At 44.8% G+C, this 16,620-nt stretch overlaps 1 protein-coding gene across 5 annotated transcripts in view; it reads right to left on the reverse strand.

Annotated features, from left to right (window-relative positions):
• Positions 1-16,620, reverse strand: part of GRAP2 (GRB2 related adaptor protein 2) — a 68,615-nt gene that overhangs the window by 10,865 nt on the left and 41,130 nt on the right. For 4 of the 5 annotated variants that reach the window (XM_036251661.1, XM_036251657.1, XM_036251658.1 and 1 more), the window contains 3 exons: positions 11,934-12,025; positions 5,347-5,438; positions 521-640 (listed from right to left, as the gene is read on the reverse strand). In XM_036251661.1, the coding sequence (XP_036107554.1) occupies positions 521-640; positions 5,347-5,438; positions 11,934-12,011 (290 nt within the window). In that variant the 5' untranslated portion in view covers positions 12,012-12,025. Of the gene's footprint in view, positions 1-520; positions 641-5,346; positions 5,439-11,933; positions 12,026-16,620 lie in introns of those variants that run through there. The other variant, XM_036251662.1, reaches the window with a different exon arrangement.

The raw sequence follows: 16,620 nt of genomic DNA on the forward strand, positions 1-16,620 counted from the left end.
GCCCTCCTCGGCTCTGCCCTGCTGCCCTCAGTTGTAGGTGACTGCCCTTCTTTTTGTGCCGTCACCCTCAACTCCATATGTATCCTACAGCAATGACTTGGGGTTTTTATTTGTCTCTGACCCTTCTTCAGACACCCGTCAATAGTAAAAAGTTACAATTTAGATCTCAAGATGGATGTGGACAGTTGTCCCTTCCCACTTCTTTCCACAAATTCTCGTTGAGCATCTGTTGGGTACAAGGCACTTTTAAAGGCACAGAGATGAGGAAGATAAAAATCCTGTCCTTCCAGAAGCACCTGGGCCAGAGAGGGAGGCAGATAAATGTACACATACTTTTCGCCACAAACCAATGTGCTAAGGAGCTATGTGCATGTGCTATGGGAAGGAAATGATTAGCATCACAGTTAATGAGATGCCTGGGCCCCTTGGCCACCATGCTCCTGAGCAGCAGGTCACGTGTAAGAGGTCACCTCATAGCTTTAATGGTCTGGGTCTGGGTGGTATCGGGAATGGCCAGTACCTGACAGAAATGGAGAAGTCCCCTGGGGAGCTCTGGCTGGCCCGAATGATGAAGAAACCAACATCCTTGCCCATGAGTAAGTTCTCTGCTTGGTGTCTCGAGAGGCCTTCGTGAAACCATCTATCGGGTGAGATAAAACCAGAGGATCTTGGTGAGATGCCAGATTAATAGGAAGGGTAAGTAGAAGTGAGATAACCCAAAGGGAGAGAGTCTTGCAGCTGTTCAGCAGAGAGAGGAGAAAAGGGGGCCAGGAGTTTTTGAAACCCAACAAATGCTCCAGGCAGTTTTCAGGCCAAGCAAGAGAGTGTTCCTCTTGATGCTCCCTCTGTTGGCCCCAGAAGTCTCTCCAGCTCCGAAAGCCTGAGTCGTGAAAATGTGCCACTGCACCAAAATGGGACAGTGTGGGAGTGACTGCGGGAAGCAGCCTCCTGCTGGCAGCTGCGTGAGGGATGTTGCTAGGAAGGAACTGCATGGACAGCTGATGCGCCAGGAGGACAGGGGCCCCTTCCAGCACTGGAGGTGGCAACCTGGTAGAGCTGGGAAGGGCCATGGACACCAGCTCCCAGGCTGAGACCTCAGTGGCCCGTAAGGATACTTACAACCCAGAGCCTTGTGCTCTTGCTCAGTGCTCCGCGGAGGCTGCAAGGCACCCAGGGAGCCCTGCACACGCACTTGGAAATGAGTGAGGCTGGCAGCAGCCAGGGAACCACGTCTACAAAGGCTCCTGGGCCTCCTCAAAAATCCAGGTTGGATGCCCTGGCCAGTTTGGCTCAGCGGTTAGAGCGTCGGCCTGCGGTCCGGAGAGACCCGGGTTCGGTTCCCGCTAAGGGCATGTACTTCGGTTGCAGTTTGTCCCCGGCCCTGGTTGGTCGTGCGGGTGGCAGCCACTCGATGTGTCCCTTCACATCGATGTTTCTCTCTCTCTCTCTCCTTCCTCTCTCTCCCTCCCACTCTAGCTGTACAAAAAATGGAAAAATATCCTCGGGTGAGGATAAAAAAAAAAAAAAAAAAAAAAAAATCCAGGTTGGAAATAATGTCTCCTGTGAAAAAGGAGAAACTGTTCTACGGGGGGCTGTGAGGGTGGCAGCCTCCGGAAGTGTTGCCGCAGGCCGCCTGCCGTAGATGAAAAAGACCGAATTTGGATTTTCAACATAAGCGTATTTGCCCTAAACATCTTTGCTGCGAGCCCTTTTGCCGTAAACATTTTCACCACATAACTAATTGGCCGTAAAAAAAGTTAAAATCACAACAAATAAAAACACGTAAAATTAAAAAGGCTTTATTTATGTATTTAAAGTGCGTGCAGCTCCAGATAACTGATTTATTTTATGGATCGTACCTAAGCGCTTGTCTTCGTTCTGTGGGAAAAGTGGGTTCAACTCTGTGCCCTCAAACAGGACCTCACCTCTCTCCTCCCAATTAGGGTGTTTCAAAATAAGAAACCAGCTCTTGGGGCAAATCATGGTCCTCTGGCAGAAACACTATTTTAAGACCACCACCTCCTCCACTCTCACTGTACAGGCCGTTAAGAGGGCTAGCTATGATTTACAGATACTATAGCAATGGGAGTAACTATGAGAACCCACAATGGAGAAATGAAACAAAATGACAACTAGCTTAAATGCACTGTCTGTGGAAGGCAATTGATTGATTCATCAATAGAGAAACAAAACCAAATAAACAAAAAATCAAAATCAAACTGTCAACCAGTTATTTTCTTTTTAATGGCAGTTGATTGATTCTTCAATAAAGAAATGAAATGAAACCAGAGGGAAAATACCAATTGTCAACCAGTTATTTATCTTTTTTTTTTTTTTTTTTAACAGCAAAATTACCTTCAGCCAATTAGTTATAAAGGAAAAATGTTTGCAGCAAAAATGCTTGCAGCAAAGATATGTACAGCAAAGAGGCAAAGATTCTACTAGGAAAGTACCCAGAATGGAAAAGGGCCAAGTACTTCCACAGGGGCCAGGCAAACAGTGGCTACAGCCTCGGGGCAGGAGGCCAGAAACCTCTCTCAACCACAGGAAAGTGAAGCAAGTGTTTGCAATCATTCAGTGTCCAAAGGTGAGACTGTGATCCATTGCTCCAAGGTGGCTGCCCTAATTGCTGCCGCTGGAGGGCTGGTGTGTATCCCTTTAAGGTGAATGTCCAATAGGCATGGCTTGGGATTCCTTTGTGAGTAATTCCCTGTGCTCTCTCTAGTTCAGGAATCTGAATTCCAGCCCAGGAACTGCCGGGGGAGGTGGGTTGGGCTCTGAGGGGCTGGAAGCAGAGGGTTTCTGGTGATCATTTGCCTGGAAATCCTGCCATGAATATTTGCCATACAACCCTACAGGGATTTGTGTAGAAAACCTAATGGGAATGGGGGAAAAATGGGACATGCTCCACAGCAGCCATACCTCAAAGGAAATATATCAGAAGAGGCAGCAAGCAGTGAGGGGATTGTTTAGAAAATACACATTTGTCCTCCAACTGGAATTTCATAAGTTACTCTTTTCAAGATTTGCAAAGTTGTCCTATACACTACATATTAAATGAGAAGCCAGGATTTCAGTATTACATATCATTACAAAGCTATTCATTCATTTAACAGCTTTTATTAAAAAGTGCTGGGCCAACCCGGCCAGTGTGGCTCAGTGGATTTCCGTGGACTGAGAGGTCCCGGTTCGATTCTCTGTCAGGGCACATGCCTGGGTTTCAGGCTTCATACCTAGTAGGCAGCATGCAGGAGGCAGCTGATCCATGTGTCTCTCTCATGTCCATGTTTCTCTCTTTCTCTAAAAAAAAAGGGGGGGTGGGGTGGGGGTAGGCCAGCCCTGGCCAAATAGCTCAGTAGGTTAGAACATCGTCCTCATACCCCAAGGTTGTGGGTTCAGTTTCCAGTCAGGGCACATAGAAGAAATGCATAAATAAATAGAACAACAAATCTATGTCTCTCTCTCTTTCTCTCTCTCTCATCAATAATTTTAAAAAAGTGTGGGCCCTCCTTGGGGTATGAGGACAGACAAAAACTCCTGCCCTCATGGAACTTCCATTCTAGGGAGGGCAGCACACAGTAAACAACAGAATAGTTACAATATACAGTATGTCAGATGATGATAAGAGCTATGGAGACAATGAAAGCAAAGAGGGATGGGAAGTGGAGGAGTGATTTAAAATTCTGTGTTATGGCCCTGACTGGTTTTGCTCAGTGGTTGGAGTGTCAGCCTGAAGACTGAAGGGTCTTAGGTTCGATTCTGGTTAAGGGCACATACATGGGTTGCAGGTTGGATCCCAGGTCCCAGTAGGAGTCATGTGGGAGGCAACCAATTGATGTGTCTCTCTCACATCGATGTTTCTCTCTCTCTCCCTCCCTCCTTCCACACTCTATTTAAAAGATCAATAAGAAAATTATCCATGGGTGCGGATTAAGAACAATAACAACAACAAATAAAATAAAATAAAATACTGTGCTATGTCTGGGAGGGCCTTACTGGGAGGGGTATATTCTAAACCTAAAGGAGGTTGGAGAGATGAGGAGAAAGCAGCAAAGGGGACAGAGGAGGGACATTCAGGAGGAAGGGTATCCCAGAGCCAAATAAAGTGTTTCAAAGGAAAGGAAAGGTATCCCACATCAAATTGTGCTGAGATAATGGCCAAGAATCAACCATTGAGACCAGTAGTTCACTATGACCTTGATAAATAGGATTCGCAGGAGTCTGAGGAGTCTAGAGAGAGTGGGAGGAGAGGAGTTAGAGATAATGAGTATAAATGATTCCTTTGAACTGGAGTGGTAGCCGGAAGGGGATCCAGAGTTTTTTGTTTTCTTTTGGTTTTGTTTTTTGGTAGGATGGGAGAAATTGCAGTGACTTTGTTTGCTAATGGGAATGACTGAGCAGAGAGGGAAAGAAAGTGATGTGGGAGAGAGAGGGGAGAATTTTTGCTATAAGCATGGACGGTTCTTTCCACGCTGCGTCTGAGTGCAGTTGCAAGAGGTGTGTGGATGCAATAGACAGGAGAGGGGTTGGGTAGAGAGGCTTTTTGGTGACTTCCACTGTCCCGGTGAACCTGCAAGCAAGGCCATGAGCTGAGAGTGCTGTGGGGAGGGGCTGGAGGTTTGAGGAGCAGGGAATGTATGATGTGGTCATCTAGAAGAGTACAGGGCAGCATCAAGGGCCCCGGAAGGTCAGTGGTCAGCACTAGTTCACAGTGAGAGATGCTGCTGCACCTCCTCAGTCACTGATACCACTTTGGTTTTCTAGCAAACCTTTGGCTAGTCCCTGACTTTCAGGCAGGATTAGATTTCTTTCTAACGCTTGTGGTCAGTTCTTGAGACAAATGAGATTCAATCTCAAATTTTCATTTCCTCTTTATGAAGGGAATTTCCCCTTTTCTCCCACTGACATCTCTTTTTGGTATGAGCATAGTTTAAGAAAGATGAAGAGTGGCCACACGCCTGCTTAGGGCCCAGAGCTAGCTGGGATCCCTGGTTAGAATGGAAGGTAGGTCAGGAGATAATGGAGTGCTTTGAAGTAGCAGATCTTGAAGTGGAATAGACAACATTGTCCCCAGTGGAATTCTTGGAAACCCTGTGATTACAATTATAGATAATTTTAGTTTATAAACTTTAAATAGGCGATACGAGCACATGGTATAAAATTCAAAAGAGAATACAGTGAAATGCAAATCTCCCTCCCACCCTTGGCCTTCAGCTGTATGGTTCCCTTTCCAGAGGCAACCACTTTTGACAGTATCTTGGGTGTGCATGGATAATTTTAGTGACTACTGGGAAGTAAGGGGAGTATGTGTGGGTAGGCCTAGCTCAGTAGGCTGGAAATACTTACTCTGGAAACTGAATGTCTATAAAATTCTTGGGCACGTATCCTTCTTGGTTTCCAAGCTCTGCCTTGAACCACTCCTCTTGGTTACTTAAGATCTACACGGAAGAGAAGAAGGACAAAGACACTGTAGGGAGGACACCAAGAAGCAACAGGAAGGGGCACAGGGTGAAGAATGCCCTTTTAGGTTTAGGGAAAATAAACCAAACAGCTGTGCTAGTGGGGGAGCAGCAGGGTTATCTTTGGGTTTTAGCTTCTCTTGACCCCAAGCTATTTCTGTCCACAAGTTGCACCTTTACATGTGACCCCACCATGGCGTGGCCTCTCAGATTCAGCACTCAGACTTCCCTGAACCCCTTTCACTTTCTATTTTGGAAATTCATGTGTCCCAGATCTCAGTACCTAAGCTCAGCATCTGGGCTGATGGTAAGAAGGCAAGGGTGGTTTCTCTGTCAGGTAACCAGGAATCTTTAAAAAATTTAATTTGTTCTAATTTTTTTGAAACCAACAGATTAAAACTTAAATATCCAAGTGGGGCCGGCTTTGAAAATAGTAACTTTTGTGTTCACACTCCATGTGGTTCACAAACAATTTGGACATAGCTCAAGATAGCCAGAATACCTTTCTAAAACCTGCTTTTAGAGCCAAGTCACAGGCAAAGCCAGAAGTTCTGTCTCGTTACTGTATGGTCCTACCTTGACCCTGATCCCAAATGTTATCACCTACTCTGATTACTCAAGTGACTAGCCAGACTTGGCTCTATGTGGCTTCTGGTATTTCAGGACATGTTTTACCATTAAAAGACAAATATTTGTCCACCCCCAACCTCTGTGAGAATGTTTCTAAAGTATGTGGCGTAGACTGAAACAATAATTCCAAATGAAGATGGAAGAGCAGAAAGATGGAAAGAACCTTGATGATGCCATTGAACCACGGAATTAGCCACCCAGAACCCCACCTAGTTCTAGACTCTGTGTGAAAATGGATAAATCTTTGTTAATGGTTAAGCCGTTTTTAGTTTCTGTTTCTTGTAGCTGAATGTATCTTAACTGATAGAATGCTATGAGAAGGGGCAAGCAGAGGCTGGATAGGAAAGACCACCTGGAGGAAGGGACATCTGGGTTGTCCAGGAAATGACAGGAGTTACCCAAGAGAAATCTGATGTCAAAAGAACTACTTTTGGGATATGAGGAAGTACAATGATTCCGGGAGTGAAATGCCTCAGTCGGGTGGGAGTTCAGATGGTGTCCCAGAGGCAGAGAGAGGAGAAACCAGAGACACCCAGCCTTCTAGTCCATGTTGAAAGTTTGAACATTTATCTTGAAATTTATGGGGAACCAATAAAGGATGAGCCATTAAAGCAGGGAAATAATACAGTAAGAATCAGATTTAACAAGAGTGTTGCATCAGAATGTGAAGATGGAGAGGAGGGGTAAAGTCTAGGGAAAAACTGTGGGAAGACGACTGTAGGCATCCAGGTGACAGACGAAGGGGATCTGGGCTGAGAAGAGGTGAGGACATGTTTCAGAGGAATCAGGAAGCAAAACGGGCAGGATTTCATGACTGTTCATGGAGCTAAGAGAGAATGGGGATTCTGGGATGGCTCTGGATTTCTGGCTTGGGAGACTGAGTGGGTGGTGATGCCTTTACTAAAATAGAATATACAGGAGGAGGAGGAGCCGGTCTGAGGAAAAACTCATGGATCTCAGATTGCGTGTGGGTGAGTCCAAGTTGCCCCTGGGACAATCTGAGAAGAAAAGCTAAGTGAGCAGTGGGAGATGTCTATCTGGACTCAGCAGTGAGGCTGGGATTTTAGTCATTGGAAAGTGGGTGGAGTTGAAGCCATGGGTCCCCCGGGTTTCTCTCTCCCAGAGATGAAGAGAATTAAAGAAAGCTAAGTAATTGAGAAGCAATGATGACCTATTTCTAATCTCCCTCCTGAGTTGGAAGGAAGGGGACAGCATGTTGAGTTTGGAATGAGAAGACCCAGTTCCTAGCTTGGCCCTGTCACTAACTGTATGACCTTTGGCAAGTCAACTGATCATCCGAAAAATGGGGACAAAAAACAGGCTAATGCCTCACAGAGTTGATATGAGGATCAAATGAACCCTCTACCTGGAATTCCGTCAGAAAATATGTGCTGTTTTTCAAAAATATAATTCTGTAAAATGTGATATTCTTATGAGGGAGGACTCCAGCTCTGAAGGACACAGAGGGTTTATAAGTTCTTTAAAATGTTCCTATGTTTTGATTTAATCATTTGTTCTGAAGAAATAAAAGTGTGTCCCATATTTGAGTTCTAGAATTGCTGAGAAAAGAAAACTACAGTTTCTAACATCAAATATGACTGTTGGTATCACTAAGGACGTGTGGGTATGTGTATGCCGAGGGGTGTGTGGGGGGAGCAGAAAATCTAGGTCAGAAGAACTGGGAAACGCAGCACCAGCATCTGGCATTCACATTCAGGCCGTGAGGATGTTTCACCCATGCCATCTCCCTGGATTTATGGTTTCAGAATCCTTTCTCCAGTCACATGGGAATTTGGAGTTTGGCCTGGGTGGCAAATGTCGAAGAGAAGAGTGAGCAGGGATGAAGTAAAAGAGGCCATTTGGAAATTGGCTTTTCAGAGTAAGAACCACACTTTGTGTCTAGTTCTCTGACCTGAAACTAGCTGTAATTTTAGTAATTGTGGCTCACACCCATCTACCTCCTCCAGCAACTGAAAGATTATCGCATGATGCCGGCCCTTTCTCCCCACCACCTGGCGTTCGGTCTGCCTGAGACTGTGTTCACAGGGAGGTGAATTTACAGGCTATTTTTGGTGTCTAGCAGAGAAGGTTTTACAAAATCCATTTTCTGCAGAGTATTTGTGGGGGGAGGTGGTTTTCTCCTGCCGTTGTTGGCACGGGGCCCCAAACTTCCTGTTCTCATCTCTCCATCTATTCGGTTCCCCTATCTCTTCTCCCCATCATGTAAACCTGGGCAAGGAGTTCAGCCTAAACACAGGAGGTCTGATGCTTCACTTTACTGTCCCTTAATTCTTATAACACTGCTACCAGACTACATTGCTGGGTTACATGGCCTGACACCAAGTTAGATGTGGGAAGAAGACAAAATGTACAGTCGGAAGAATTTTAAAATTGGATGGAATTACAGCTCTTAGAGGCATAGTAGAAATCAGATATTGAAGAAGTTAAGGATGTAGGTTTAACTCTTAGTGCTTTTAGGCTGCTGTCTTAGTAGGAAAAAATAGGTCCGGGTTAGACGCACTACAGCAGCAGATAGACGGGGTCATGAGGCATGTTTGAAAATGAGTGACAAATTCAGCTGGTGCTGTGTGTGGCTGCTGTGTGGTGCTGTGTGTGACACAAACACAAAACACCCAACTCCTGCCTTTTCAAATGTTTCTGTCCCAGAAGAAGTGGGATCAGGTCACTTGGAAGGAGTTCCCTGTTCCCCGTCTTGTTCACTGTTCTGTGATCAGCATCTAGTGGGCACTTGCTGTTTGCACTGAGGTGCTGGAAATGCAGAGGTGAATGAGCTGGGGCCTTCACCCTGGGAAACTCACCATCTGGAGTGGGGGGGGGGGTTGGTTGTGAGCCTGGGAAGACATTTTTTGTACCTTCTAATGAAAAAGTCTGTTTAGTCTTTTATTTAGCACTAAAGACCAAACATAAAAGAGCTGAGTCAGTCAAGAGCTGGCTTTGGAAACAATTGTGAGGCTCCTTGGGGGTGTTACCCAGCTCTGGGGGGAAGGGATAGACATGGTAGCCATATGCAGAGAGACCCGCGTTCAGGGCCACTAACCACCATGAGGCAGACACTCTATGAGGCTAGCCAGCAAGCCCATCTCTGCTTTTCTCTTTTCTGCTACAGCTGCAATGGACAGAATGTGAAAAGAAAGAGGAATTTGGCCTTCTGATGAAATTCCAAACAAGCACGCAGAAATGCAATTTAGCCATCCAAGAAATGCGTCCAGAGCACCTGTTTGTGTTAGATGCTGGGAAGATGTTGGCATGGCTCTGCTCTCAGTTAGCTCACAGACCCGTGGAGGACTCAACCATTCATTCATTTACCACATACCAGGGAGGGTCACCTTTCTGCTCTTCTAGACACCGAGGCAGACCCAGTCCGCACCCTCACAGAGCTTTGTCCAGTGGCCAACACATAAACGGCAATCAGGATCCCATGGGGTAAGGGCAGCAGCTCGAGGTGGATGTACAGGGCACATGAGAGCATGGAGCTTGGCCTGCCCATAAATAACTGTCATGTGAGGCGGGATCATAGTGCCTCAAACAAAGTGTGTGAAACACACTTTGAATTGCTGTGAAATACTGTGGAATTGCTGAAGAGGGAGTGATTCATTTTCCCAGGGCAGCAGGGGACAGAGAGGATTAGTGAGGGTTTGAGACAGAGGTGGTCAAATATGTGTGTGTGGGAGAAGGCATTTGGAGGATGAGGGGGAGCCTGAGAAAGGGTGGTGTGTGTATTGCAGTGTGACCTGGTGGCATTAATACACAAAGGTGTGTGTGTGTGTGTTCATGCATGTGAGCAAGATGAGGTTGGGGCCAAATGACTTAGATTTCAACCAGTTGGTAATGGGGAACCACTGAATGCTTTTGAATAAGGAGGTGATATGATCTGATTTGTCTTCTAGAAAGATCCCTCTGGGACTAGTATATAGAATGATTGAAGGAGGAAGATACAGGAGGTGATGAGGTCAGTCAAGGGGCTGTGGCAATAGTCTGAACAGTCAGAGGCAGCAGGAATGAGTAATACTGATAATATGGTGGCCATTTGCTGAGCATCCGCTTTGGGATGCGATCATTACTTCTAATCCGTACCACAACCCTGCAAAATAGATATGGCCTCCATTTACAGATGAAGACACTGAAGCTTATGGAGGGCAAGTAATTTGCCCAGGCCATACAGCTAGTAAACTGGGATTCAAACTCAGACTTATTTGGCTCCAAAGTCCATGTTCCTTTTTACTGCATTGGGCTTCTCTCTAGCAAAGAAAGGGATTGCTTGAGAGCTATCACGAAAGAACAATATTCAGAGCAGAGGACATATTTTCGAGTCAGACACAACTCCAGATCCAGGAGAGGGACAGTTAGCAGTGTCACATTCTACAGGCATGTTAGTAAGGTCATTATATTCCACATGAAGGACATCACTGGTGGATTTTAAGGGAGCGTTGGGGGTAAAAGTCAGATTCCAGAGGGTCTGTAGAATGAATGGGATATGAGGGAGTGGAGGCACCCAGCATAGACAATCCTTCCCTGTATTGGCAGCAAAAGAGAGGAAAGAATTTGGAAGCTGGATTGAGAAGCAGAATTGAGGAAATTTTTTTCTTTTTCTTTTAAGTTTTCTGGGAAGTAGAGAAAACTTAAACAAGATATTAGGTTCTGTTTGCAATGAGAGATGAGGTGTGGGAGGGAGTTGAACCCTCCCCTACTCTAGAGTCATATGTTCACAATATTCAGAGATAAGGAAGAGATTGATCATCATGTGGCAGATTTCTCTGTGACCTTGAATTGAAGGTCACCTCTTCCTGGGTCAGCAGCCCGAAGATATTTTGACCAGTGTCAAAGGCACACTTTTGGTAACCACCTTACTAGATCTTGCAAGGTGAGAACAGTTTGAAGGATAAAAAGTGGGGGTGGTCAAGTTCCAAACCAAGTCATCCTACCTAGTTTGTGCTCACAGACACTCTCTGAGTCATCCTGTCATGTACCGACAAGGTTCTTTCTATAACAAGCATGGTTCTTAGTGGTGAGGCAGTGGTGGCATCCATGCTGCTGGGCAGCCCACGTGGGCTGCTGAGAGCCAGGGATCAGGATATCCGAGGGTGCTCTGAGCCCAGGCAGGGGGTCATTGACATCACAGACTCTCCTGTGGCCTTTTGACAGGCTTGTGCTTTTTTGTACAAAACAGGGGCTAAGATGCAGAGTCTGTAAGTACGGGGCATGAAATTTGGAAGCAATCCAAGGCCTCTTCAGCTCAGCAAGTGGCCACTACAACTGAAGTGTGGGCTGGGTGTGCATGGCCTTGTTTGAGCCCTGTGTCCTCCAGCTGCCTTTCCCAGGCTGTCTCTACCTGCACCCTCCTCTTAATTGTCCCAGCCATGCTGAATCTCACAATGCTCACAGAATTCGACATGGGCTTGCTCATTTCTGAGCTTTAGCTAAAAGCTCAACTCACCTTCATTACATCCTAACAACTGATGTTGCCACATTGCCTACAAACCCATTTTTCAAGGTGGGATCACTTGTTCCCTCACCTGTGCTCCCCGGCTCTTAGATAAGAACATCTACAACAACCCTTTGGATGGATTTGTTTCCCCTTCCAGAGACCACGAGTGTCTCAGGACAAGGACGGTAGCTTGTGCCAACTGGATTTCCATCACCTGGCCTGGTAGCTGGCATACAGGTGCTCAGGTGGAACGCTTTTGATTGAGATGAACTTCTTTTTTTCTGAAAGGAACCGTGTATAGTTCTTAAGAAACAAAGGCATGTATTGTTAGATCAAGTCAGTGACCAGACAGAGTAACCTAAACTCCCTAGGGTGCCCCTGGGCCCCACATCACCTACCTTCAGAATATCTCCAGTGTGAAAGCTCAGTTCATCCTCGCCTGAGGCAGTGAAATCAAACTTGGCGATGGCTTCCATATTGTAACAAGAAGCTGGAAGGAAAAGAACGTGGTCATTGTTTCTTTCTGCCAGTAGAAGGGTAGCACAGCAGATAGTGCTGCATAACAGTCTTAGCAGTAGGTGGGCCGGCGAGTGGTCCACCATCTCCAGGCCAGACAGGGAGGAGTAGGCGTACTGTGAGGACTTTGTTTTCTAGAAGAGCTGCTGGAGCCTTTAGGACCCGCTTCCTGGCATCGCCCTCAGAGTCCCCAGAAGCCAAGAGCAGGAAATGAAAACCAGAGACTGATTCTCCTTTCATCTCCCTTTGCCTGTCCTGGCCAGGCACCATTTCTGGGGCATCTCCATTTCCAGTTGGTAAGGAAGGAGACTTGCTATCATCTCTAACTTGAGGCCTAAGGGGCTGGAAAGACTGTTCTTTTTTTTTTTTCCCTCACCCGAGGACATTTTTCCATTTTTTGTTCAGATAGAGTGGGAGGGAAAGGGAGGGAGAGAGATAGAAACATCGAAGTGAAAGGGACACATGGAGTGGCTGCCACCCGCACAACCCAACCAGGGCCGGGGACAAACTGCAACCGAGGTACATGCCCTTAGCAGGAACCGAACCCGGGTCTCTCTGGACCGCAGGCCGACGCTCTAACCGCTGAGCCAGACCGGCCAGGGCTGGAAAGACTGTTCTGTAAACACAATCCAGGCTGCCCCTTTGGCAGCTATATTTAACCAGGCAATGTTAATTAACCTTGCATCTTTTACATCTGAGTCATTCAAAAGAATTACAGCATTGGCCAGTGGGGAACTTTGGGTCCTTCTGCATGGTTTGAGAGTAGAAAGCATTCTGGTTTTAGAGTTGGGAGACTCAACTAGTCAGCTTCCTTATTTATTTTATTAATATAGTGTAAGCCAAGTACATTTGGAAATTTTAATACTTCTGAACCGAGTTAAAATATTGACCCCTCCTAGTAATAGATGAAACCTGTGTAAAGATAAATAGGTCAGTCTACAAATGAAATATAGGTTTTTGCTTTTTGTTCTAGGAGACAGTGGGAACCTGATTTTGTTGGTGAATAGCTGTCTGATCTTTGGTGCAAGTAACTAAACCTCTTGGAGTCTCAGTTTCCTCATCTATAAAATGGGGTTATAATATTCAACTAATAAGGATGTGAAATTAAATAACAGAAGCAAAATATTATCGACTATAAAGCTAAGTAGCATTTTTATTTTAAAATAATTTGATGGAATGAATTTATCCTCATCAAAGGTAGCCTGGCTAACAGCAGCATAAGTTTTCTTCCCATCTCCTAGAAACTTTTCTCATTGAAATTTGATGTTTATTCTCCATGATCCTCACATCCTTTGGTCCTCTGCTAAGATGGCTTACTGTCAGGACACAGTCTTGAAAGCTGTTGTTTGGAATTTACGCTTTGCAAAATTTGCCTAAATCCGAAACCTTTTAGGTTGGTAACCCCCAAGCCTAACTGACTTTCAGTAACCGGTAAACTGCTACTACAATTGTCCTCTCAGAGGGGATTTCTGCCTAAATGACAAGATTTGGGTAAATAAGGAAGGTGGCTGCAGGGGGTGGGAGGGTGCACCGGCCACAATCAGGGGATTAAAGCCAACTGCAACAGTGGTGATAGCAAGGGGTTCATTTCTTTGATTTTCCACATTTGCTTGGTCATCCAAAGGCAATTTGTAGAGATGAGTTTTACCAATCCCAAAGAAAGGTATTAAGCAAAAAATATTTCAAGAGCCAGAGTAAAATGTCATCATCACTAACTCTCTGAGCTCTATCACAAGCCAAAACTATCCCTCCCCCCGCAACAAGTATACTTTTTGTACACTTTCTTCAAAATCTGTCCATCTAAGGCAAATTAAAATTTTTGTGGCCTAGGATGACCCACTCAACAGGAAGGCTTATTCTGCCCTCCTTAGTGAATGCTAAATGTCTTTCCTGATTTGATTCACCCCATTACTTTAACATGCAAAGCTTCCCCTAATTAAGGCCTTGCCTCTAGTTGGCACCACATTAAGATGTGGTGGCTGTGGGTCACCCTCATGGTATCAAGAGTAGACACTGGTCATTTCAGGAGATCAAGTGTCAGGTGAATGGTCCTGAAAACCAAGATCTCATTTCTATGCAAATTTACCTTAATAAGCAGGATGGAGACAAAGAAAGTGCAAATGCTAAACATATTAGAAAGTCACATAAATTAGAGATGAAAAGAATATTCAAGGCATGCTCTGGATATGACCTTGAGCTTGGGGAGAGCTTTCTTACATTACATATAACTCGGATCAGGCCTTGGGCCAGGCTGGCTGTAAGTCACTTCGGTGAGAGGCTGAGGCAGAAGTAGAACTGCCTGAATAGCGGCACGTTGCCTTCCCCCAGGAGGCAGGTGGTATGGAAAAGCCAAAGACACAGGCACATCACAGAGCTCCCTAGCTTATAATATTAATCCTGGCTCAAAAAACCCAATTAGATAGGCCCGCTCTTCATGAAATCACTTTGAAAAAATTTGTTTGCATCCCATTTCCATTTGTGAAATGAAATCTGTTCAGATGCTATTTGGGAGGAAGAAGATTTCAGGGTAGAGTAGGGTATGCTCTGTTTTTGTTCAATCACAGGGGTTTGCAAGTTCTTCCCTTGAATTTACCATCCTCTGCTTCCCTAAGAGCAAAGGATGGTAAATGTGTCACCCCTCTAAGGGGCAGTCTATGTTTGATTATAGAAATGTGGAAAATTTATATCCCATTCTTCTATAGCCATTAGTTTTGAGAAGTTTAAAATTGCTGCCAGGGAAAAAGAAAACTGAACTAATGCAGTTTATTCAGTATTTATCTATTCATTTTATAATCTGTACCTACCATCACTGCATACTGCATCTGGGAAACAAACAAAACTAGATGGACAGATAGAAGATATAGATATAGATATAGATATAGATATAGATATAGATATAGATATAGATATGATGGAGATAAAAAGATGGCAGCAATACTTGTGAGAGAAAAGAGGAGAGAAACAGACAGAAAGAGAGAAGCTGTCTCTAGATTTCAAGAATGCAGCGCACCTTCTCGATGCTGTCTGCAGTAACAGTGCTTCCGACCTCACCAGGAGATGAAGACAGAGCCACCCCTTCAGAGAACCTCCCAGATGGATTAAATGTATGCTTCCTGCCAGTGATCAGCTTTAGAAATGGCTGAAATGCTACCTGCCATAGAGTGTGAATGAGAAGTGACAGTATCCAGGGGCAGGCAAGCCACGCCCAGTGGCCGCCCTCCTTTGTCCAGGAATCCCACCTCAGAACCAAGCAGAGTCCCTGCCCCTCATGCTACCGTGCTCCTCACCAGCCCTCTGCATCTGTCTCGCTTCCCCCTTTACAAATTGCACATAATATCCATTAGCAGCCTGCGACAGAGATCTGCCGCAGCACAGGGCAACACCGCACAGGACTTCCCCAGGCACGGTTTTCTCTGACCTTGCATTTCCATTCAAGCTTCTTTAACACCAAAAAACCTGAAAAAATATTCAGACTATATACCAGGAAAGCTTACCTACTTCTAAAATATAGTCACCACAGAGTATGAAAACAAAAGCCATGAGACAGTTCTTTAAAATTATCCATCCTTAATTGATGTCATTTACCTAGCTATGAATACCTTGTCACACATAATGTCAACACATATAGCACTTTTTGTGAAAATGTAGCTGATGAAGCATCTCCTGTAATTTCCAATACCACTCTAACAACAAAATCATATAATATGAAATTAGTTAGTTTTTGCAAGAAGAGTCCTTACAACAGAACTTATAGCCCCCCCCCTTCCTTTAGCAATTTAATATCAGAAGCATTAATAAATCTGGGTTCTTTTATTTTTATTTTTTGTTAATCCTCACCAAATATATTCTTTCCATTGATTTTTTTTTTAATTTTTATTTTTTTAGATAGAGTGGAAGGGAGGCAGGGGAGGGAGAGAGAGGGAAAGGGAAAGGGAGGGGGGGGAGAGAGAGAGAGAGAGAGAGAGAGAGAGAGAGAGAGAGAGAGAGAGAGAGAGATGAAACATGAATTGGTTGCCTCCCGTATTCACCCCAATGAGGGGCACTGGGGATTGAATCTGCAACCCAGGTGTGTACCCTTGACTGGAATTGAACCAGAGATCCTTTAGTGTGTGGGCCAATGCTCTAACCACTGAATCATACAGGCCAGGGCTGGGTTTTTTAAAATCCAAAAGGTATCTAGAAACCTTTTTAGATTTTTAAGTCTGATTTTTTCATGCAGATGTAGTTCTATCAAAATACCTTGTTTTACCTTAAGATATTTGTTGCACAGGTAGACACTGCTGTTTTGAGATTTCTATTTGAGTTCATTCAAACTGCAAAACTAATCTGTATCTTGTACCAAACTGATTTAAAGTGAATCTACATGTTTATTGAAAAAAGAAATCCTTAATTGAAAGTTAGATTAAGTGGATATGCTCAGAAACACGTAATTACCATCAAAATGGTACCAGGCAAGAAACCTCTTGAAAGATTTCAGCTCCTAAGTTGGCTATGAATAGCCAAGGTTTCTGCTTTATGCATCTCTTTAAAAGAGCGACTGCGTAACACCAGAAAGCTATTTGAGGATTC

This window comes from Molossus molossus, unplaced genomic scaffold (genome assembly GCF_014108415.1).
Source record: "Molossus molossus isolate mMolMol1 unplaced genomic scaffold, mMolMol1.p scaffold_m16_p_10, whole genome shotgun sequence".
In the NCBI taxonomy this organism is placed as follows: Eukaryota; Metazoa; Chordata; class Mammalia; order Chiroptera; family Molossidae; genus Molossus; species Molossus molossus.